Source organism: Engystomops pustulosus, chromosome 7, assembly GCF_040894005.1.
Source record: "Engystomops pustulosus chromosome 7, aEngPut4.maternal, whole genome shotgun sequence".
In the NCBI taxonomy this organism is placed as follows: domain Eukaryota; kingdom Metazoa; phylum Chordata; class Amphibia; order Anura; family Leptodactylidae; genus Engystomops; species Engystomops pustulosus.
The window spans coordinates 81791661-81817763 of NC_092417.1; the positions used below are offsets into that span (position 1 = coordinate 81791661).

General features: G+C 39.1%; 1 protein-coding gene across 2 annotated transcripts in view; it reads left to right on the forward strand.

Annotated features, from left to right (window-relative positions):
- The window catches only part of BANP (BTG3 associated nuclear protein), a 345686-nt gene that overhangs the window by 164598 nt on the left and 154985 nt on the right, over window positions 1-26103 (forward strand). For both annotated transcript variants that reach the window (XM_072117099.1, XM_072117098.1), the window contains one exon: window positions 7090-7329. In XM_072117099.1, the coding sequence (XP_071973200.1) occupies window positions 7090-7329 (240 nt within the window). The remainder of the gene's footprint in view (window positions 1-7089; window positions 7330-26103) is intronic.

The window sequence follows — 26103 nt, forward strand, 5'->3', positions numbered from 1 at the left end:
TTGAAAAACTAGGCTTATACTCGAGTATATAAGGTATCTAAACCCATCATGAGGGATGCAGTCTACTTCGTCCGACTGCTGTGTGTTATTGCTATTGAGAAATCTCATGTATAACATGCTCAAGGTGGTTCAGTCCAGTGTAATAAAAAATAAAACATCATATTAATCCTGTAATCACCAAATTTCACTGACACTAAACATGTTGTTTGTTCACTCTCTTCTAAAAGGCAACCTCAAGTATTCACGGACAAAAATTCTCAAGAGAACTAGAATATAACTTTTAATTGGTTCTAATAAAACACGTGTTGTTAAACAACACTAAGGGTAACTAAAAAATAAAAATCAAGAAGACCCTATCTTGATATCTCCTGATATAGAGTGTCTCCAGCAGGGTACACACTAAACAAGAAGATGGAGGGGATACATTCCACGCATGTAAGTTAAGGGTCCAGCTTGCTTAGTGTTTTAGTCTCACACTGCCTATATAATGTCACGGTCAGTTTTTCTGTGACTATGGCTACTCTTCACTAACACTCACTTACTTATACAAATTCCCATATACACTTCTCAAAGCGTTTCTGTATGATGTACTTCATCATCAGGGGCACATATCATTTGCACACGCATAGGCTATCTTGTTCAACAGCTTCATATTATGTGATTTCATTTTCTAATAGCACACTGGGCTCCCACATTGATGATAGCGGTATTCCTGCAATCACATCGATCCAATGCAATGTCTCTAAAAGCATCCTGGTGGTCAGTCTTGTGTAGAATTCCTGTAGACATGAACAACAGACCCCAGGTCGATTCCATGTGATTGCAGTATTTCTGTATTAAGGGTGCGGCACTAACTGCAGAACTGGCGATTCTCACTGTAGTTCTTACTTCATGTCATAAAATCTCTTGAGTTCCTGTAACTTTTATACTGTTCCAGCTGAGCTTTCATAGCTTAGGAATCTTTCAGATGATGGTAGATTTTATTACTCTATCCAGCAGTCCGTTTGTTTTTTAGAAATGCCATTTATGTTCCAAACCAGCGACTATTTTTAAGTTCACCTTCTCCCAAATTTAATAGTAATAGGATAGCAACCAAGGAAAAGCTGCAGGTTCCGTCAACATTGCACAGCTTTGTTTACTCCTCTGACCTCCAGAAATAACCTTCTGTTTACTCTTCATGTTCATACTTTCCATATTTAAGGGAGTAATAATTTTCCAATTGGATGTCTAGATGGAAAAAATCAGACTCAATTCTGCCAATGACCAGGTAGACTGCAGTTATTGGTCCTGGCATGCACCTAGCCCTTGGTTTATGGAGTGGCGCATTTGAGACATTAGCTATGATTCATTGCCCCTTGCAAAAGACAGAATTACCGTAACTTGGAATTTTAAATTACAGCCTTCAATTTAAATTCTCTTTACTCTTCAATCACAATTACTTTACTCGCTTCTAAAGAGATCAGCTCTGTCTGTTTTCAAGGCCTACTCACTTTTTGTTGCAGAAGCACAAGCTTCCACTAGAGGTCACCACAGAGTTCTGAAATCCTCAGTTTAACAAATTAGAAGTTTATGGTTTGTACATTGATTCTATAAATCAGCTGGAATACTGTTCATGTGCATTTTGAAGGTTCATATCACATGCTTTTCATGAACACAGTAAATGTATATTATTAAGAAATATAAAGTATAAAAGTAATCCAGACAAGAGCAACCAAAGCATCTAAAAATATTTTCGAGGTGCATATGAAATGAGCATACAAGTGATTTAAATGAAGGATAGACGGCAATGGCCATAGTGGCGTAACAGCAGCCGTAGCGGTTTCTACGGGGTCCGAGGCAAAATTCGGACTGGGGCGATGGGACGGCCTTCTGTCCTTGTCGGCCCACCTCATCTGTGGCTGTCAGACTCGGCCTCTTTATTTGCGGCAACTCAGCCCGCCCCGACGGCTACAAAAGCATGGCCTGTACATTTCATCTGCGGCTGGCTCCGCCCAGCCGGTTCCGTCTCTCAACGGCCGTGCGGCCGGCTCCCTCCCTCTCTCCGCGGCCGCGTGGCCGGCTCCCTCCCTCCGCGGCCGCTCGGCCGGCTCCCTCTCTCTACGCGGCCGTTCGTCCGGTTCCCTCTCTCCGCGGCCGCCCAGGCAACCATCTCCAACTGCGGTCGCCCAGCCTAGTTCGACCGTACGCTACCCCCTTCCCTGCCCGGCTGTTGTATGCCCAGCTTCTTGTTACGCGGACGCCCGGCCGGCTTACCGCGTCCAGGATCTTGCGGTTGGCCTACTACTTCGGTGACTTCCTGGGCATGTAGGCCCACACGATGCCGCAGCCTATGAGCCCGGAGAAGCAGCCACCCGCTGACATGATGCCACAGCCAGCCTCCTGGTCTGCAAGAAAAGTAAGTAATTCTTTATATATGTATGTATAGTTAGATGTATGTATGCTGTATGTGCTGTGTATGTGCTGTGTGTATATGCTGTGTGTAAGTGTGTGTAAATGCTGTGTGTGTGTAAATGTGTTTATATGCTGTGTGTATATGTATGTGTGTATATACGCCATGTATACGCAGTATGTGTGTATATGCTGTATATGCCGTATGTGTGTATATACGCCATGTATACGCAGTATGTGTGTATATGCTGTATATGCCGTATGTGTGTATATACTGCATGTATACGCAGTATGTGTGTATATGCTGTATATACCGTATGTGTGTATATACTGCATGTATGCGCAGTATGTGTGTATATGCTGTATATACCGTATGTGTGTATATACAGCATGTATACGCAGTATGTGTGTATATGCTGTATATACCGTATGTGTGTGTATATGCTGTATATACCGTATGTGTGGGTATATACTGCATGTATATGCAGTATGTGTGTAAACAATGTATATAATGTGTGTTTGTGTATATGGTGTAAATACTGTATGTGTGGTTATATGCTTTATATATACATGCATATGGTGTATGTGTGTAACTGCTGTATGTACTGTATGTATGTGTGTATCTGCTGTATGTACTGTATGTATGTGTATACTGTATATAGATTCAGTATGTGTATATGGTGTTTTTATACTGCATGTATGTGTATATACAGTTGGTGTATACCATATGTAAAATAATATGATGTATTCTATATGTATGTTTATAAACACTATATATGCAACTTTAATACATATATACTGTATGTATATACAGTAGGAGTTTGTATATACTGTATGTATTAGTGTATAAATCTATTTATGAGTACCTAAATGTGTGTATGAGTATATAGGTATAAGTATGTATGTGTGTACAAGTGTATAAAAGTGACTGTAGAATGTTATGTGTATGTATTTAAGTGTATAAATGTGTTTGATTGTATAAACGTGTGTATATGTATGAATATTTTGTAAGGGGGAGGGGGGCTACGACCCGGCGGGCATTCGTTCGTGTGAATGCAATCTTAGTTAGTGGATGGAAGGATTATGTTTAAGGTAAAGAGAGGACATGATGTTAGAGACATTCACTGCTGTTTTGTAGTACAATTGGTAATGTTCTGTAAGGAGGTAAATAGACTGCTCCTGAAAATCAAATTTGCTGATGGTTTGTCCAGTTGGGATTGTATGGAGGGAAAGTAAAAGAGTGCCTAGCACTAAGCACCGAGGAACCCAGACAAGAGATAAAAGACAATGAATAGAAGAAAAAGATACTTTTTGATCAGCCAGAGAGAAGGAAAATCAAGAAAGAGCATTGAAAGAAGGAGCTGATGGGCCTTAGAGCCAAATTCTGCAGAGATATGTAGAAGAATAAGTAGAGAATAGTCACCTTTTGATTTTATTATAAGGAAATTACTGGAGGCTAATTTCTGTAAAGTAAATAGTGGGGAAACCATATTGTAAGGCGATGAGGAAAGAGTTGTCAGAGAGATCGACGATAAGACAAGAATAGGCCAAGCATTCAAAGTGTCTGGAGATTAGAAACAGGAGGATAGTTTTCAGCAGAGTGCAACAAAAGGTTATTTTACAATTGGGGTTATTACAGTATGTATGAACATGAAAGGAAAGCTGGTAGAGAGAGAGGTTAAATATTTTGGTCAGATGGGTAGTGATAGCATAGAGTGGCGAGACCTAAAGAGGAGGGAAGGGATAGGGTCACTGATGCAGCCATTTAGGTGTGAAGACATTAGTAGCCTACAGACTTGTTCTGTAACTGGAGGAGGAGAGTGACCAGAATGAATTATGGGATAGAAATGGACTACTGCTAGGAGATTGGGTGATTATTTCCTGACAGATGCATTTAGTTTGATACGTGACTTGGTTCTTGGGAACAATGAAGAGCATCAAAGAGTTGTTTAAGGTTATGGCAGAGAGGATATTCGATTGGTAAAACAGACATTTTGGCAAGGCTAAAGACAGAGGAATAGGTTATGGACACTTGAATTGAAGTAAATCTGCTGTGTGAGATTTTCTCCACAGACCTACAGACCAATAAGAACACTGCCAATGGAAATTGCGGGCAATATCTCATCTAGGGTCCTTTTAAGCATTTGATTGAAGTTATTGGTAGCTAGAGTAGGACATGAGAAGGAAGACACGTGGGACAATCATCATTGCAGGCTGTGTGTAATGCTGAATGTCAATGTCACATGGAATGGTGAGTGAAGAAATTCCGGCTACAAAAGAATCAGTGGGACAATGCCTGATTTGGAATTGGCGAAAGTGGTGAACTGTTCTTTAAAGTCACCCATAATAAGGGGTCTCCGCTTGCAGAAAACATATTGGAATTCCTAGAGTTATTTCAGCAGCTGCAGATTTGACCTTGTTTAAATGAGGGTCAAGGAACAAAAAATGGGAGACACAGAGGGTGGCGCCTCGGGTGATAACGTTTGGTAAGAGTTGGTGATTAAGATGCAGTATAGAGGGTGCTCACCTGGTTATTTCTTGGTTTTTAGGCACATAGAATAAAGTAGGATCCAAAGCTTCCAGGCGATGAGGTATCAAATGTTGATGAACGGTTATAGAATTTTTATTATCTGTACAGGTTTCTGAATGGTACAATTCTAGGGTTTGATATACTAAATATGCATCTTCCACAACTCTGATGCGCCGGGGTCCCAAGAGGGTCCGGGGGGACAATGAAAGGAAAAAATATTTCAAGGAAGAGTTCACGTGGAGCACTAATAGTAATATCTTACCCAAACTATGAAGTATACCAATGTTAACGCCAAATTTAATTCATCAAAGAAAAGAATTTAATGTTTTAAAAAAAACAATTAAAAATATATATATCTACATATAAAGTCCAAATGACGCGTTTCGGGTCGCTCCTTTTTTCCTACCCATTCACCGCACAACATCATGATTGTAAGTACATACTTATTTTCTATTTAAAGACCACCAAACTGTTACTATTATTCAATTTTGTCCTGTATTTGAGAAAGGGTCTGCGACCCGAAACGCGTCATTTGGACTTTATATGTAGATATATATATTTGCAATTGTTTTTTAAAAAACATTAAATTCTTTTCTTTGATGAATTAAATTTGGCGTTGTATACTAAAATGTGAGCAGGCACTACTGGAAAAGTTTGTTTGAGAATAATGTCCACGTATCCCTGAATACAACGTATGACAACACTCAAGAAAAAGATGGGATACGTACAAAGGACTAACCATAAATGACAAAATTTATTAATTGTAAATAACAGCCACACATATAAACAGGACAAGAAAAAATAAAAACACTTAAAAAAGATACACACCAAAAGGTGTATCTGACTGCCAAGGGCCAATGAGCCCTGTAGTCCCTCCCACGTGCAGACAATATTAAAGAATGTATAAATAGATGTACATGATGACACCAGGTATCCAGACTGCAAATGAAAGTGAAGGAAAAAATAGACAATAACGAATCAATAGCAGAGTGATGCTGGATATAATAAAACCTGGTAGTCAAAGCGAGGCTGCCTGTAAAGGAATGCAATGCCACTATGTAGGGCAGTGCATCAACGATACCTATCCGAACGAAGGTGAAATCCAATGCAACAGGCAGGCCAAGTCAGACGGGGAGGGATGTGGAGCAGACCCCACGCGTATCGTCACCTGGCTGGTGACTTCCTCAGGGGTAAGTCCGGGGGGACAATGAAAGGAAAAAATATTGCAAAGAAGAGTTCACGTGGAGCGCTAATAGTAATATCTTACCCAAACTATGAAGTATACCAATGTTAACGCCAAATTTAATTCATCAGAGAAAAGAATTTAATGTTTTTAAAAAAACAATTAAAAATATATATATCTACATATAAAGTCCAAATGATGCGTTTCGGGTCGCGCCTTTTTTCCTACCCATTCACCCCACAGCATCATGATTGTAAGTACATACTTATTTTCTATTTAAAGACCACCATACTGTTACTATTATTCAATTTTGTCCTGTATTTGAGAAAGGGTCTGCGACCCGAAACGCGTCATTTGGACTTTATATGTAGATATGTATATTTTTAATTGTTTTTTAAAAAACATTAAATTCTTTTCTTTGATGAATTAAATTTGGCGTTAACATTGGTATACTTCATAGTTTGGGTAAGATATTACTATTAGCGCTCCACGTTAACTCTTCTTTGCAATATTTTTTCCTTTCCTTGTTTAAATGAATCTGGACTAACAATTTACAAACAAACAAATAAGATTTGTTGAATTTCTATGCAAGACAAAACAGGTATATTTTCTAAGTGTAACTCCGCACACATTTCTTCTTTCCCTGTGACAAGTGGATTTGAAAGATTTTGGGTTTTCATGAGAACAAGGATTAACAATAAAATTTAACTGCAAACACCTTTGAAAATCATTGCAATCTAGCAGCATTAAGAGAAGTTTGCCGGAGGTCACAGTGGGCACAAAGGTCCATCTGTAAGTCGCTGTCTGCCTGTATATTTTGCTAGTGAGTATTATATACCTTCATGTGCATGTGGTTACATTTCTTTATTGGTAGAGTGTAAAATGAATATTTATAAAAAAAAGTTTAATTTGTGTATAATAAAAAATGTTATAAAATGCCCAATAAATGTTCTGGATGTTTGTGACCAGTTTTATATTTTCTTTTCAGAGGATTTCCCGAATGGCACATGGCTAGGAGACGAAAATAATCCTGAGATGCGTGTGAGATGCCCTATCACAGCCGCTGACATGCTACACATCAGCACTAACTGCCGGACAGCTGAGAAGATGGCCCTGACGCTTCTTGACTACCTTTTCCATCGTGAGGTGCAAGCTGTCTCCAACCTGTCAGGGCAAGGGAAACATGGAAAAAAGCAGCTTGATCCACTGATGATTTATGGCATCCGCTGTGAGTTGAGAGAATAGCAATTTTTTTGTGCAATTTTATGCTGTAGTATGCTTTATTTGGTGGTTTTTACATGATTAATTGTATCATTACTTGTCCTGAGTGGGGCTTTGAAATATCTTCTATTGCCTCTTGGGCTTCCAGTATTTCTGCAAAGTACACTCATTGACCAAAAAAAAAAAAGGCCTCAAGAAGGAATTGTATTGAATATATTGAAACTTAATATGCGAGATGTGACAAAGAAATATTCGAGTTATCAAAATATTGCAGTGAAAGAATAAGTTTATAGGGGCAAACTAAACAATGGCTCTAGTATCAGTAGAAGTCCTCTGCAGTGATCCATGAGGGAGCTAGAGTTAGGTGCACTGTCGCAGTCCCTGATGTTATATGCATAAAAAATGCATTAATTATTACTGGTATTGAACAGTTTTCATATTAAAAGTATTGGCGCTTTGATATGTGGTGCAACCCTTCAGGGGTAAGAGAATGTTATATACGAGGACGGTTCAATAAGTACCTGTGTTTTCAACATAGTCCCCTTTTAGAAAGAAGCACTTCTCCCAACGTTCCTGCTATTTTTTTAAACCCTCCAAAAAATAGGATTTGTCGAACTCTCCAAAATACGCCTCTGTCTCGGCGATGACTTCCTCGTTTGAAGTAAATTTTTTTCCTGCCAGTCATTTCTTCATGTTAGGGAACAAGAAAAAGTTGCGGGGGGTGCGGAAGCAATTGATAATGCAGTTCATGCAGTTGTGCAGCGACAACGCCGGATGAATGTAGTGGTGCATTATTGCCTTCTTTTTCACCAAATGCGGCAGTGTCTCCTTCAATTTTTTGTTAAAACGATCCAATAACTCACTGTAGTATTGTCCGGTGGTCATTCTTCCTTTTTCTAAAAAATCCATGTGGATGACGCCATTCGCATCTCAAAAAAATCATCGCCATGACCTTTCCGGCCGATGGGACCAGCTTCGCCTTTTTTGGAGCACATTCACTGAGAGAAATCCATTGTTTTGATTGTTGCTTAGTTTCTGGTGTGTAATGATGAATCCAGGTTTCAACGGTGACAACTTGACGCAAAAACTCGCTTAAATTGCTCCAAACACCGCTTCCAAGTTAACATCTGCTTGTTGTCCACTGTGAGCAATCATGGCACACAATTTTTTCATTGCCAACTCATCATGAAAAATATTGCCGTTCCGGTCGACACACCTATGGCCTCTGCTACTTTGCGCACTTTTGTTCGTCGATCAGCTAGTATCATGTTGGAGCCTTTTTTTGATTGATTTCCTTGGTAACCATGTCTGCCGGGTGTCCTGGTCGCTCCTAATCAAAAATGGATGTTCGCCCACGTTAAAATTTGTTGAACCATAGATGGTGAATAGATGGTCATAGATGGCGAAGTGTCCCCATAAACAGCATCCAACTTTGCCTTTATCTCTTCGCATTTTTTCCCATCCAAAAACAAAAAGCGCATTGCTGAAGGATACTGCTCTTTTTCCATCTTAGCGAAAATCACAAAACACGTCTTACTCAAATGGGCGCCAAATCCAAACTAACCTATCAATCAGTCTGCAATTTGTTTTGCCGTTGTTTGATAGATGGCAGCACACAATGATAACACCAACTTCCCTCAGGAACGCCCTCTGTCGTCAAACATGGGTACTTATTGAACCCCCTGGTTTCCAGAGGAATCCACCAGTAGTAGGAACAGTTTATCGCTCCACAGCAAAGACAGAATTAAAGTGCTCACCATGTAACCTCATAATTAAACCCAACCAACCCAAATGGACCCTGGATTCATTGCTTAGAAGGTATTGTTCCAATCTGTACAAGTCCTTGTTATTGTTTATGACAGCAATGCAAGCAAAGGCACCAGTGGTTAGTTATTGCAGGACATGTTACTGGGACTTTGACACCATTTCTTTTATGCAAGGCAGAGACTGTGTTTTAAAGGTGCCATATCTGTCTGGGTGGTAGACATTTAAACTGTGGTGACTGCTGGAGCTTCTTGGTAGATCCAACCATTTTTTCTACTAGTGGTTTATTTGGGACATCTGGATACACCATGTGTGTGTCCACATCTTACCACTTCTCGCAACACCTCCTTACAACAAAGTTAGAACAGAGTGTTAGCAGTCTGTTGTTATTTTCTTACATCTTTTAATAGTTTATTTAAAGAAAAATAATACAGACATTTAAAAAAAATGCCCCCCCCCCAAAAAAAAAAAAAAAAAATTCCATTTGAACAGTTTAAATGCACAATTTTCTATTTCTGGTGAAAAAAATTCTAGTTTAGTTTCTATGTTGCGCTGGGCAACAGATTTTTTTTATTAGGTTTATATTGTAATATTAATATAATATACATTCTTGTGCCCTTCTTTTTCCCTGCCTTTCTTTTTATTTAAAGTAAATCTACCACCAGTCCAAACAAGTTTCAACCCAAGTACACCCATTTAAACACAAAGCACCCATTGAAACGTATGCGATCATTGACGAGCAACGTGTTTTGCATGGAGAGCTTTTGTTTTTTACAGTTTATTATATGTATTGTAAAGCTTGTCCTGGTCACATTGATATAATGTATAGAATTTATTTTGTGTCTTATACATTTTTATTTAATGTAATTGTATTATATGCTTTTAAAAGAAAAAAGTATTATGTACTGATATATAGAGTGATCTCTATGAAATCTTAACACACACAAAAAAATTAAAATGAACAAAAAGGTCCTTAAACGGTTTTTATTGTTTTTAGCTAAAATAAAAAAGGATGTTCTGACCCTTAGACCTATAAGTCAAAAAGCGGTTAACGTGAGGTTTTGCAGCAGGAGAGGGGGTATTATAATGTTCTGTAGCAGCAGAGGGGGTATTATGATGTTCTGTAGCAGCAGAGGGGGTATTATGATGTTCTGTAGCAGCAGAGGGGGTATTATGATGTTCTGCAGCAGCAGGGGGGGTATTATGATGTTCTGCAGCAGCAGAGGGGGTATTATGAGGTTCTGCAGCAGCAGAGGGGGTATTACGAAGTTCTGCAGCAGCAGATGGGGTATTATGTTGTTCTGTAGCAGCTGAGGTATATAACTTATGAGGTTATGCAGTAGCTGAGGTTTGTAATGGGATGTTTTGCAGAAGCTGAGGTGTGCATTATAGGTGTGCATTATAAGTTTCTACAGCAGCTGAGATGTGTGATATGAGTTTCTGCAGCTGAGAAGGTATGATGTGTGCTGCAGGTTATGTAATTTTAATATAGTAAGAATTGCTTGCGTGTGTGTGGAGGGGGGGGGGGGGGGCACTTTTCTTAAATCCACTCTGTTAACCAAATAGCCTAGAAACTGCTCTGGTTTGGACTGAAGTATGATACAAAAATGCACTACTATTACTGGCCCTAATCATTTCTACAATAAAACTAGCTTCAGGTGTTTATTTATGCTCTAAGTTTACACATTGCTAAAAGGAATTCAATGCAGGTTGTCATGTCATTCTGTTTTATGAAGGAAAATGATGATGGATGGTGTTCAAATAGCTGTTCTACGCTTAGCAGTGGATTACCTTAGCAGGCTTGTGTCTTTGTAAAAACCTGTACCTAACTGTCCAACGTAAATCTCCAGGAATCACTCTCTTCTCATTTCCTGCGCAGTTTATTTCCCCAAATGGCAAGGATGAAATATGTCAGAGACTTTGATCTCTTATGGTGATTTCCAGCACACAGGTCCTGAGAGGGTCACTTATAAGATGTGCTGTTCCACAGCAATCTGTGTGGGAGTCAGCTTGGGTCAGTGTGAATTCTGAATGTAGGGGTCTTACCTTTATCCTCTCTCTATTCTCAGTTTAAGGCTCTTGGGCTTTTAGTGGGTTGAAAGTTGGAAGCGGCTTAATCTATGAGGAAGGGTCCCAACCTTCTTAGTTCATGACTAATGATTTCCCACCCAGATTGCAGTACACTCTGTCTTTTCATTCTACTAAAGATCTCTTAAAGGAGCCTTAAGGACTTCCTGTCATGCTGTAAATAAATTATCTTTGTGTATCTAATTTAAAGGCAGAGACCCAGCTGCTTTTGTTTCTTTCTTTCAAGGATTCGGTTTTTCTACATAAATATAGCATTTTGTGGCACGGCAGGATTAGATGAATTTCTTGCTCCAATTGTTTATATATAAAGCTGAAGAAAACAAGAAGGAATAACAAAAACAAACAATTTGTATTCTGGTGGAAACAAACTTCACATGATGAAACAAAACTTGTTTCTCATGATGCAATGGTTTTTTGAATCAATATCTATTAGTAGAATTGTCAAATACCTTTTGGAGCTTGGCATTGCAAGCCATGCATACTCTGCAGGGGATTCCTACTAAGGGCACATTCACATGGCCGTCTGCGGGGACGTACATGCTGTCCGGTCGCACACCGCAAAAAGATAGAGCATGCTCTATCTTTCGGCGTGTGTGCGGCCGTGCGCCGCTATTCTCCATAAAGGGAGGAGGGGGTCACCTCCCCGTCCTCTCCAGCACACGGCAGTATGCCCGCACGGCGGGCATACCGCGTGTGAATGGACCCTAAAGGATATGCAAATATGTTTTCCAGCACTACCCCTGAATAAGGCAGCTCCATATTTATCAATGTATGAATTTCAGCCTTACTACATTAGAAAACTATTATAAACTTTGAAAAAGGTTGATAGAGGTAACAATGGTGGCTAATCTAGTCTGGAAGTTGGTGTAGAAGGATTGCTACCCTGCATATTAGACGGTTGGCAGCTCCAACCTGAAGGGCAAGTTTAGGCATCTCTTTTAATGGATTGTTATCAGAACAAGTTAACAAATTGATAATGCAGACAATTGGGCTTTGGTCTGTGTCACTGTTTTTGTCCTTTTAAATGCCTTCATGACAGCCTTGCGTACCTCCAGCTAGTGCTTATTCAAATGTTTCCATTGCACTTCTGTTTTATGAGTATTCATTAACACACAAAATGGTTCTAACAGAAATACTAGGATATGTTTTTCATGATGCTTGGAAGGACAGTGTAGAGAGTTTAATATTTTTTTTAAACTTGTATGTTCTTTTCCTTTTTTTTTAATAAAAGAATACATTGATTTTGAGTTCCTCTCATCTGGATAACACTGTGGTAGAGCATTTAGAACTTTGAGTAATCAAAGTAGAATTAAACATTTGTCAGATTTGATAAAAGTGATCCCATTGGTAAGAAAGGTCCGGTTCTAGGAGGTTTCTTCTAAGCTGTATTGTTGTCAAAATATCACATTGCAAATAACCTGACCATTAAATATGATGTGAATGATCAGAATGGGCTGCATTTTCATAACAGCCAAGAAAATGACAAATTGGCAGTCATGGGATGTCATAAATGGATGTGGAGAATCAAAGGAGACACGTATAAACTGTGAGGGATGGAATCACTCAGAAAATATCATAAAGTTACTAAATATTCTGTAGTTCCCAATATCATATAATTTGTAATACCTTTGAAACCTATTATTGGGGAATAAATTCTGTTTTGACTTCATGTTAAAGGCAAGATTCCGCTGGTGTTGCTTTATAGTGTGCTTGGCACTATACAGTTACATTGCATTGCAACTGAGCATTGCAGTCTGTGACTAAAGTAAAGAACCCAGAGAGCTTCACAAGACTTCACAGTGGGTAGAGAGGAAAGATTCTTAAATGCACTCAGGATAAAAAAAATAACACATTCTCTAATTCTATTAGAATTCTATTCTATTTCTAATTCTATTAACAAAAGCATTTCAGAGATATAATTCCAAGCTGTCTCTATTAGTCCTGGTGTGTATAATTTCAGTTATATTCCCTTTTAAGTTAATATTCCCCTTTACAAGAAATATATATTGTTGAAGAAGTCAGATTTTATATACAGTGCCTTGCAAAAGTATTCACCCCCTTGAACTTTTCTACCTTTTGCCACATTCAGGCTTCAAAGATAAAGATATAAAATTATAATTTTTGCGTGAAGAATCAACAAGTGGGAAACAATTGTGAAGTGGAATGAAATTTATTGGATATTTTAAACTTTTGTAAAAATGATTAACTGAAAAGTTTGGCAAGCAATGTTATTCGGCCTCTTTACTTTCAGTGCAGCAAACCCAGTGAGGACCTCAGAATGATCAAATGTTGTCCTAAATGACTGATGGTGATAAATATCATCCACCTGTGTGTAATCAGGTCTCTGTATAATCCACCTGCTCTGTGATAGTCTCAGGGTGCGTTCACACGTTGCAGTTAAAACTGCATCGCAATCAGCTTTGAGGAGGTTTTAGGTGCAGTTTTGTCAATTTAACAGGTGAAAGACATTAACTGAACGGGTGAATGAGATTTGTGGAACAGGTTTCCCCTTCAAAATCAAAATCACTCGATCACTTCATGTCTTTCACCTGTTAAATTGACAAAACTGCACCTAAAACCACCTCAAAGCTGATTGCGATGCAGTTTTAACTGCAACGTGTGAATGCACCCTCAGGGTTCTGCATCATGAAGACCAAGGAACACACCAGGCAGGTCCGTAATACTGATGTGGAGAAGTTTAAAGCCGGATTTGGATACAAAAAGATTTCACAAACTTTAAACATCCAGGAGAACTGTGCAGGCGATGGTATTGAAGTGGAAGGAGTATCAGACCACTGCAACTCTACCAAGATCCGGCCATCCCTCTAAACTTTGAATGACCTCAGCACATCAGTCTCTACAGGACATCACTAGTCTCTCACACTGCTCTGGTGGGATTTTGGTCCACCCTTCCACAGTTCTGTCACTGTTGTGGGTTTCTTGGCCATAACAGAGATTTTCTATTGGATTTAGAGTCTAGGCTGGACATTTCATTGCTTCTTAGGGTGATGGCACACATGGCATTTTGAACCATTTTTGTTCCTTTTTTAAACAGTCCGTCCAAAAACGCATGCGTTAAAAACCGCATGCGTTTTTGAAAGATGCAAGCGTTTTTTGAAACCGCATCCTTTTTGACAGGTTTTACCAATTATCTTAATTAAAACTGGTCAAAAACGGATGCGTTTGCAAAAACGCATGCGTTTTTGGACAGACTGCTTAAAAAACGGACAAGAAAACGCCATGTGTGGCATCACCCTTACTTCAGTTCAAGGAAGTCGGGATTTATAAAAGCTGAAGTACAAATGATTATGCTTCTTTATTTTTTTACTACACCTCTACTTGGGTATTTCCTCTCACAGGTCCACAGTTTTGTATTCAGGAATTCAGTACAGTGATTGCCCATGGCAGGTTTTTAAGTGTTCATTACTCATCAGTGTAATCTCTTCTTTCACATCTCAGCAGCTGCCATTAGCAAAGCCGAAGGCACCAAGTTGTGCTATCTGTGCATAAATTATATCATTAGTGCAACTTTATTCCTGGAAATCTTGGGGACTGTAACCTGAAGTATGAAAGCAGTAAAATCCACAGTAAATGGAAATGTTTGACTTTTATTAATTGAAAAATGAAAAATCTTGTCGAACCATTTCTCATTTTGATCTGTTCCTGGAAAAAGTTACTGACAGCAAAAACGGCCACTCCTAGAGGCGTTATGTATGTACACCACAGGATCTTTTTGGCGTTTAAACACCCTTCCATCTAGTATCTATACATCTAAAATGCATGTTGTCTGTAATTTTGCAAATACGTTTTTGTATCTTCTTTTTGTAACAGTGGAACTATATGTGAAGTTTTTCACCAGTAAGTGGTCTTATCTTATACAGTGGCGAATCATATTGAAGGGGTTTTTCGACGAGTATGCTGTTGATTTATGTTTTGGATTGCTTCTAGTTTTGTTGCAAATTTGTATCAGAAATGTCATATTTATGCTTGTGGTTGGGACTATCCCTAGGCTTTGTATTGTCATCCAGTGTGCTGTGTACTATGTTCTTGTATTCTATACTTAGTTAACATCATCAGTATTACATAATAATATAATAATAATTTTCATTTATATAGCGCCATCAAATTCTGTTACGCTTTACAAATCATAGGGGACATATACACATGTAATATCACAGTGAGCCGGCAGCGATTATGCAATATATGCAATGATGCCGGCTTCTCCTACAGGTCCCCGCTGATGGGGGCATGGTGGGGGAGTGTCAGTCAGCCCCCTCATGAATAAAGCCGACTCCCAGGGGCTGGGGAGAGGATTATGGGGGGCAGGGCCGGATTAAGGGTGGTGGGGGCCCCTGGGCGCAAACTGGTGGGGGCCCTTCCAACAATGATTTTGGAGGTTAGTAGCCTGCCAGCCCCCCTGTAGTATATAGCCTGCCAGCCCCCCTGTAGTATATAGCCTGCCAGCCCCCCTGTAGTATATAGCCTGCCAGCCCCCCTGTAGTATATAGCCTGACAGCCTACCTGTAGTATATAGCCTGACAGCCTACCTGTAGTATATAGCCTGCCAGCCCCCTGTAGTATAAAGCCACCAGACCCCTGTAGTATAAAGCCTCCAGCCCCCTGTAGACTATAGCCGCCAGTCCCCTGTAGAAAATGGCAATCTTGGTGATCTCCCCCAGCGAAGGCAGCTGTGTCTCACAGAGACACAGCTGAGCTAAGTCGCTGACTGTCCGAAACTGGTGGGGGCCCCTTAAAAAGTGAAAGTGGTGGGGGCCCTGGGGCTCGAGCCCCATGAGCCCCTCCTTTAATCCGGCCCTGATGGGGGGCATATTTGGTGGGGGTGACAGGTCCTCTTTAAAAGGTAGCTGTTGAAGACAGTGGCCACCATTTGTTGTTCTTATATATTTTTATTAGTAGCATAAAACTGACATTTGGGTGCATGATAAACCCTAACAGCTAGTAACCAGGACACTGCTTCATGCTATTATACTTGGTGAGGGCAGGAGTAGAAAGTAAAAAGGTTTGTAGGCAATATGTCTCGAAAAGAAAGGAACTGTTGTGTCTGAATATCTCCTCTTACTTCATAGATGCTGCCCTGCTCTTACCAATAGAAGCCCAGAGTCTGTTGCAACTCCGCTATATAATGAAATATACTCCACTATTGCTTATCAACTGTGGGACTACATATTAATAATAATAATAATAATAAACTTTATATAGCGCCATCATATTCTGCAGCACTTTACAAATTGTAGGGCACATATACAAATAAAATATACATTGCAGAGTACAAACAGTCATATGGGACAAAAGGAGTGAGGACCCTGCTGACAAGAGATTACAGAATGATAAAAGAACTATGGAGGGGGGGACCCCATTTACCATACACCCATATCCCTTCTGGAAGCTGCAGCATTTTCTCTGGACATGGTCACACATTCTTCTGTAATTGTAAACATGTGATGCCAGGCAGTGCCCTTGAATTTGCCAGGAGGATTTTACTTTCCAAATGAAAGTTTGTTTAGCTTTACAGATTTCACGTACAGTATCCATTACACCACAGAGAAATTTTGGTGTATATTTTCACTATTCACAATGATGGGATTATGTATGTTTTGGTGGCAGGATGTGCTGCTCTGGTCACAAATAGCTTATTAAGGCAACTGTAATCAAATGTGTTTTCATACTGGATCTGCAGTGTTCCAGGGGGATTATATTGTCACAGTCTTCAGCCCAACATAGTAAATATTTGCAGACGGCCAATCTGCACCGCGGATACTACAAACACCATAAATTGCATGCCTAATGCTCAAAAAGGGTATTCCTCCTGAATATTATCAGTTTACATCATCTCAGTTGTTTATAGTTTGTAGGTACCAGAATACATGCTAATAAAATAATTTCCCTGCCACCCACAAAACTTTCAACAGTGCAGCTCCTCCCTAAATCTCTTCCCTCAGTCTATTGCCCAACCCTTTCTCTTCAATCTGACAACAATCTCTTCAATCTGCACCTGCCACTTGCGTCACCAAGACAGGCATGCCATAAAAACCCATCTCTTGAGTCATAGCCTCATGTCACGGTTATTATTTTTATAATAAAGCTGACGGTTTCTGTAAATGTATGTATTAGCTGGAGTCCGATTGTGCAGCATAATTTATTGTTTTTTGTACTGAAAATTCCCCACTCGGCATATACTTGGGTATATAAAAAAAATAAACTCATATATACAGCCGAGAAGTAATATGTTTACAATGTATGTATGTTTTGAAAAAATTTTGAATAAAAATTTATACATTTAAAAAAAAAAAATATATATATATATAAACTCCGTACTCACCATTCAGACGGCCCGGGCAGCTCCTCTTCTTTCTTCCTGCCGGCTGCAGGTCTGCGTCATCTCTGTGCGCACTCTGTGATGTCAGCAGCGGCATCATGTTTCTCCAGTTTTTTGTGTTAAAATTAAATTTGTTTTATATCCGGTTCGGCTTATACTCGAGTATATACGGTAACTACTACAGTACATTCTAGCAACCTTATGTATTAATCTGTATTAAAATGTTTTCAGCTACTTATGAAAATGTATTTTTTAAACTCATGGACATAACTAAACTATAACAACATTGTAATATGATTTAAGGCCTTCATTGCTTTATACGTGTTTCTGCCTGAATAATAAAGAACGTTTAAAATCGACTTTTATTATTAATTTGGTTAAAGGATGACCCAAACAACACATATAGATCACAGAAACGCGTCAGGCAGGGATTAGGCGCATAGGGGACTGAGACAGTCTGAATACTGCTCAGCCAAAAGTATCTGGCTAGGGGTGTGCATGTATGTTGTGACGCTGTGATGAACAAGCCCAGCTGATAATTGACGTATGTCTGAGTCATGTGCTGACCCTATTTAATCTAGTCTCGTACAACTTACACATAAGTAGAACAGTTTGATTACAATTACGATAGTTGTTCTAGAGAATATGTACGAGAGCCTGAGTCTTTGATCTATATGTGTTGTTTGGGTTACACTAGGCCCATCTTTTAACCGAATTTAACCAAATTAATAATAAAAGTCGATTTTAAATGTTCTTTATTATTCAGGCAGAAACACTTTAATTAGTCAATTATTATTTGAACTTCATTGCTTTATACCAGTTACATATACGAGGTAAAAATAGCAAAAAATAACAAAACCGGTAGCGTCCTTAAGGGGGTTAAATATGCATAATACAGATACATATGCATGATGGCCTATTTATATATAACCCCAATAAGCTTTTTCTTCAGAGGATCACAATGTTTAACAATTGTTTAGATGAGGCAATATACATTTTTTGTCCCTTTTCCATCATTTTTAGGCTTTAAATGCATCTCAAATTATAATAATAAAAAAAAAATCAACTCCTCATTGTTGCAAACTTATAGAGGATGCAGCTAGTTTTGAACTAGCCCTCTCCATATGCAGTGGGTGTAACCTGTATTACACAGCTGACATCTGCCGGTAACTGCTGAAGGGGTTAACCTGTTAGGTGAACATTGGTAATGACATCTTTTAAAGGCTCCCATAGCTGCCTTTTGGCATCCTGTATTACAGTCTGGCAGGGACAGGAGCAGTGTATTCATAATATACTGTGATACAAAAGTATTGCAGTATATTTTATAAGTGATGAGACCCCTAATAAACAAACTTGTAACATCATAAACATGTCCTAAAACGTCAGATCTAATTAAAAATATAAAAACAATTATTCCCGGTGATAAACCCCATAACAGAAAATGTTATATTTAATTGCCTTAAAGGCACACTAGACAAAACAGTACACATTGTAGTACTCTGGAAGTACCTCTGGAGTTAGGCTATTTCTAGATGAGGCTGGGGAGGATATCAGGGACATTTGAAAAAAGAAACACTGACATGAACCTTCTCCCTTCTTGCTGTATGTTCTATATTTTCATAACAGTATGTTCTCACAGAAATTAAAAATTCTTTGCATTTTAATAAGAGCATGCTGCAGATTATACACAAAATCCTAATTGAAATCAAAGTAAAGAAAATGTGTCCCCCTCCATGGGACATAGCCTGTTTTTTGTGCAGTAGCTAAATATAAATGTTGTAATATACATGGTGTAAATCTTTACAGAAAGAAAACCTTGTTTATTGGATTAGACTGCTCAGTGTCAATCACAGTCTCCTTGACTTCATTTTACTAAACTTCAGTTCATCCAGGACAGCAGTAAAATCCCTGTGAGCGATCTTGAATTAAAGGACTTGAGCCAGATCAAATTAAATGTAGGATTTCTAACAAAACATCTGGACAGAGGCCAAAGCATTTGCAATTCATGAGAGCTTCTTTTACAAAAGGCTGAATATTTTGGGTCTTCCTTCTATTATTCCCACCAAAGGTGTTGTTTTCCCTGCTGGGAGAGCTTCTTGTTTTGATAGGCCATAACATAGTAATGCGCTTGATCCCTGACTGACTTAGAAATCCTAGAGAAACAGAGGCTTTCTTCTGTGACTGCTCATCTGTCAGGCAGGTGGGTGGAGTGCAGGTCACTTGTTGTGTACAAGTTTCTGCCAAATCGCATTGTGAACATGTGGTAGAGTAGTTTCCTTTTTCTCTTGGTGTAAGCTTAACAGTTATGGTTCCTTGAAACGAGGGGGCTCACTGCTTTCATCAGGTGGTCATTTTGTTATACTGTAAAATAAGTTAAATGACTGTTTTTCAGGGGTATTTTTTTGCAGACCTGGTTTTTAGTGTGTTACTACTAGATGTTTTTTGCCATTGTTATTATTATAGCGCTATTATATTCCGCAGCTCCTTACAGATCGTGGGATACATATACAAACAAGACATTGCAGAGTAATAACATGGTCAGATGAAACAATAGGAGTGTTAGGTGTTAAGCATAGAAGAGATATAAATGATGTTGCAGTGAATATTTTCCCATCAAACCACAAATCAATTCACTACTTAACTTCTCTTCCTCTGCATATTCTATTTTTATATTGACAGATCCTTTGTAAGTTTTGTTACATACTGTTACATCTTGATAATGTCTATGTTTTCCTTCACGTTGGTTTTGTCAGTGGTTACGGCCACCTCTAGATTAAGTATCTCTCTGTAGAAAAGGATTTTAGAAATTGTAGCTAGCTATTGACATCTGAGGAGGAGGCATTTCTTGAAAATCTTTTCATTACTACATATGGACAAATACTTATACCTGGATTTCCGATTAATATTCTAAAAAGATTTCTGAATTCTGCAAAATAGATCTAGTGTTGGTGGTTTTGGCTATGTGTTGTCAGCAACTGCAGCTAAATCTTTAAAGGGAATTTTCATTTTGACCAGATTACAAAATGAATAACTTCTTTGTTTTTATTTTTTCAAGCTTTACGTTTTAACTTTTAAATACTATCAGAGAGATTTATCATAAGTGTCTGAGAGCAGAACAGTTTGTTGTCAACCAATCAGAACTCCGCTTTCATTTTCATATAGAAGTTTAGTTGGTTGCCGTGAGCAGCTTCAAAAGTTTTGCTCTCAAAGACTTCTTATAAATCTCCCACGCATGTTATTACATTTTTTTTAAACCTTACAGCAAAATTCAAGAATATGCAATTAAATAAAGGGCATCAGAAATCATAACCTGTTTCTTGGTTGTATTCTTTTCTGTAGGTGTTTCAAAGACCCAAATCTCAATTCTTCATTTTATGATGAATGCTTAAAAGTATTTTAAAAGCAGTTTCAAGGCAAATCTCTGCCTCAGGTCAAATGCAATGTTTTGTCAGTTCTCCTGTAGTGCAAATATGGACCTAGAGACTGTTTGTATACAATTTGTATGAGGACTGTTAAGACAGAACAAAAGGAAAGGCATCAAAGTAATGTAGTAGAACACTTTAGGAACATATTTTTTCTGCACTGTATCTCCCCATTTATTCATCGTCTAAAGGTTTCAGCGTTTCATATTTTTTGCCAAATGTGACACCCTGGCGTTGCTCACAGGTTTTAAGACTTGTCCCGTATGTTCTTGCCATTCTGTCCCACCTTTCCCAGGAGTGGTTATTATTACAGAGTGTCTGTTGTAATGTTCCATAAGGCAGAAACGGCTCCAGCATGGTGACTGGCCAGCAGTCATAGCAGGCCAAAAAAAAGGGGAGCCAAAAAAGGAAGAGGTTGAAGGAGCGCCTTGACAGAAAAAGGCAGATCGGAAACACGGTAGATCAAACACAGGCAATTTGCCAAACTTTTTCACCTTTCTTCAAAATCTTTAACACAAAATGAAGCAGGATTATATTTAGCACAATACACCAGAAGACAGACTGTTGGATGTTTTTGCCAAATTAATTGATGACTATGTCATGTATTTCGGTAACGTACATAGTCTATGGACAAGGCTTGCCCTGTCTGATGAAAAAAGTAAATATATATGTAAACAATTTAGAAGACAGTCACTTGTGGAGTTTTATCTGACGTTTCTGAGAAAGAACTGTTATTGTGTCCTATGGCAACCAATCAGAGCTCAGCTTTCATTTTCCCACAGCTGTTTATAAGATTAAATGTGTGGTCTGATTGGTTTCCATGGGTCAGTAGAACAGTTTTACCTCAGACACTTCAGATTAATTTTTAAATTCACTTTTATGGAGTGTCCCCCATTGTACCCAGACCCTACATGGACAAATAATTTTTGATCCAGCACATTTAATATTGGAAAAATGCTCAATAAGCAAAAAGCTCATGAAGAAAAGTAAGCAACAAAACCGGTCACTTTCCATTCTAGTCTAAATTTTTCTTTACAGCTCCATGATCTTCAGTTTGGCCCATATTGATCCAACGCTGGAAACCATCTGAATTTATATAGTCTTCTCTACTGCACTGACCAAGCAGTAAAGATGTGTTGGTAAGATACGTGATCCACTATTCCAGCTGCTATACAGTGGATGCAACTGAAGCAGAATGCTCTATCCATTGTATAGTGGCTCTGCCAAGGGTCTACAGCTGAGCTCATTTGAATGCATTTCGTGGTACATAAGCTATAAGTAGAGCAAAGCCCTCTTCTACTATTCTGTGGCTCTCACACTTCCATTTGTAACTGAAGTGGGAATCTATGTGTTGAGAAGTAGACCCACCACTTTTGCAGTAAGAACTTTGAGTATCCAGTTCCCGATATTGAGGTTGTACTGCAGACTCCATTGAATTTTCGTGCTCAATATCAGCAGAATCTCTAAAATGATATCAGGAGGCACATAACAAACATCACACTGGTATGGAAATAAAATGTTCTTTATTCAAATACTCACAAAGGTATCTGTAGAAAGCGTGCATCAATAAAAACTATCTTTTTCATGGACACAAAGCACCTCGCCCTGATCCAGGTTTAGTCTCTTCAGGCTTCTTACGGGGCAAGCAGAAGTTGTCTTCATCCTAATGACTGCTTCAGGAGTTGAGCATCCACGCTTTTTTTAAATTTACAATTATTAAAAAATACAGCTTGTTTGTATGATGCTGCTCTGTAAATTTACGTTGCAGAAGTTATCATTACCATTAAATTTGTTTCCACGTGTACGATACCCATGCATCATGAAGATATGTATGCTGAATTGCAGACAGTGGCCGTAGTTGATGATGATTTCCAGCTATAAGAATTACTAGTAACTTAAAATCATCTGAAGGTAATTTGTCAGTCCTTTTGGAAGACAACTTAATAGTATAACCGTTAGGTATAATGTCCTATTTAAGATTTTTTTAAGAACCTTCATTTACGAAGCCACAAGGACCCCTGGAAGAGCTGAAACTCTTGTTGGTGATTCATAACCTTATTTGTCTTGGCGTCCGGTGTGAAGGTTTCTTGCCATCCAGATGGATTTCTGAGATGCTTTGGAAAGGACTTATGTAACAGGATGTCTAGGGAGCATTTAAAAAAAAATCCAGTAACTGTATAAATATGAATCTGCATGTGCACACACTTGTGTTTGTCTGGTAGGTGCCTCTGTAAATGCCTATTTATCTGTAACTCAAAAAAACACTTATCCTCCTATTAAAAGGAAGAATCTGTAATCTTACTTCCCCGGCCTCTGTTGGAAAAAAGGAAACTGGAGTCTTGGAGGCTTAGTCAGTGCCTGTGACTGGCAACCATTCTCAAACAGCAGTGGCCATAGTTTTCCTTTCAAGTATCAAGGCTCCATCATGTTCAGTAGGATATTAAGAAAATAATTATAAAAGCCAAGTAAAAGGCGCTTCTGTATAAGCTGTCATTATGGGATATTTACACAAGGATTGGTAATGTTTTTATATTTTTGCTGTGAAATTAAATATTTGTAGATTTATATTCCTTGTGGTATAAATAATTTTATTTGACTTAATGTCTTCTCTGGGTCCACAGTGCTGTTTCTGTGAATGGGCAAAAATATTGTTTTTTCAAACTAAACTTCTTAAAATAAAATGCAATTGTATGACTCAGGGATGTGACTAAACACTTTTGGATTGTGAGGTAATCCCGTAAATGTGCAGATCAGGGAAATCTCACCTCATTACTGACAGAAAGATCAGAGCGCTACATACTTTATTCCATCCCAGACATCTCCTAAGATCTCCAAAACACTAATCATATGTTCACCAATCTATCCCGAAGCCCAATAGCTGGAGAGTCTGTGTTCCTCACTTCACCTAATATAAGAAACTAAAAATTGTATCTTCATCATTAGTACATAACATGCCCACTCCATAATATGAGCCTACAAATTGTCTTTGTAGAGATTAAGAAGTAAATTAGAGACTTTAAAGCATAACTGTAAAGCTATAGTGATTTTACCAAATTATTATATGTTATTCCCCCTTTGGAAAGAAAATGATGAGCAGCACAAAGTAGGCATGGCTCTGTATGTTTTGAAAGTTATGGCATTTTCTGTTCTAAAAGTGTTTGACAAAAATCTCTCTCACCAGAGGCGAAGTGGGCGGAGGCTAATATCTGTCAGGCTGAGGCCAGTTAGCTTGCCCACAGATCCCATGATGTCTTGTGTTCTATCCCCAAGTAATTTGGCATTCAATCCATTTAGTTTCCCACAAGTAAATCCAGTGAACACTGCACCATTTACATATAGGATGTATACACATGGAGGAGCAGGGAACATGTAATAAGTGGAAGAAATCCAAGTACACCTGTTACATTACAGTCTATATCCTGTGCTGTGTGAGCACTAAAGGTTAATGGCTTATGTGGACAAAGATGATACTGCAGAGGACAAGGTAGGGGAAGTGAGCAGCATGAGGTGCAGAGACAGACAGAGAAACTTCTGTAGAATCACAGACTGGGATGGAGGGACTTATAGGGATCATTGAGATCTTGGACCTCAGTATTCTGTGCAAGAGAAATTTGCATACACATCCAGCTCTGCTGCATTCACTGTTTTGGACACTTCTAGCACTGCTACATTCACATGACATCCTCCTCTGTGAGCAGGGAGCAGCAACCCCTCCCCTCCCATGAATCCATAGTTTGTATACACTTTGTGTTTCTCTGACAGATTCTAGGGCTTATCAGCAGCATGGAGAGGAGGCAGCCATTACAGAACTAAGGTAATCTGAGGGAGAAAGCAAGGAAACGGCTGAATATAGGTAATAAAGATAATAGGCAAAGTTGTTTTACATCCCAAGAGCTATTGATTTGTGGAAAACAAAAAAAACCTTTACAGTTACTCTTTAAAGTTATGAACCCTGGGATGATGCACATTGTACTGCACACCTTATCTCTCGAAGGCAGTAAAATGTCATTTGAGCAACTTGGTTTCTTCCATTTAGTGAAAAGTTTCTTCGCATAACTATAATGTTCCCTATCATTTTTTAGCATTGTTTTAAAACACATTTTCAAGATCTCTGATTGCTTTCGCTAAAAGTCTGCTGTCCGATTATTTATGTACTAAAAAACTGTGAAGTCCTTGTATGATGTTCCTCACTCCCTAGGGGTACTCAGGTAAGCCCAAAGGTTCAGGGAGGTGCAGGTAGTGTCAGCTCTTGTTACATATACTCCCATTACAGACCAGGCTTTTATATCGGCCCAGAAGCTAGCCCAGATGATGTGTACTTAGAACACATATGTGTACATTTATAAATCGAGGTAAAAGAACAATATAGGTTAAATTTAGATATTTAATTACAGCGGTTTCTGTAACTTCAGAACGCAAGCTGGGTCATATTTAATTTGGAAATATGACCCATCTACTATGCTTCTATTGAGATTTCCCAAATGACCTTATCTGGAGGTTTTGGGTACAGTGGGGGATATTTATCATACGCTGGCGCTCGTGCGCCAGCGTATGATCTCCCCGCCACTGCAAATTCGCAGCCCGATACATCAAGAGGCTTCTGCCTCTTGATGTATCGGGCTGCCAGCAGCGTAGCGTTTAACCTACGCCAGGCACGGCCTGGCGTAGAAAAAAACTCAGCCGGCGACTTTTCACATATAAAAAGTCACCGGCAGCAGCGAGTGCGCAGGCGCGGGGACAGTAACGCCCCGCGCCAGCCCACTCCCGTCCGGCCGCGTCCCCTGCTCGGCCGGCCGCGCCCCCCCTTCACTGGCGTGAAGGTGGCGGATTGGGGAAAATAATCGCAAAAGCTAGCAATAAACTAGCATTTGCGATTATTTCAGGGCCCCTGCGCCACTGGCGGTGCGCAGAGGTCCTGATAAATATGCCTCAGTGGGTTCTATGCAATACATCATTCTATGTAATACATAGACTAATATTTAATGCAGGTTAGTGAGAAGTATTATATTCTCCAGTGAGAAATGCTAGACACAGAAAACCTTATGAGATAGCAACAATGTATATGTCACACAATGACTGACAACCTATTTTAGTATGTGAATATTAAATTTAATAGTTTATTCATCCCATGGGGTACCCGACCCCCAAGCCTGAAAATCCAGTATGTTTC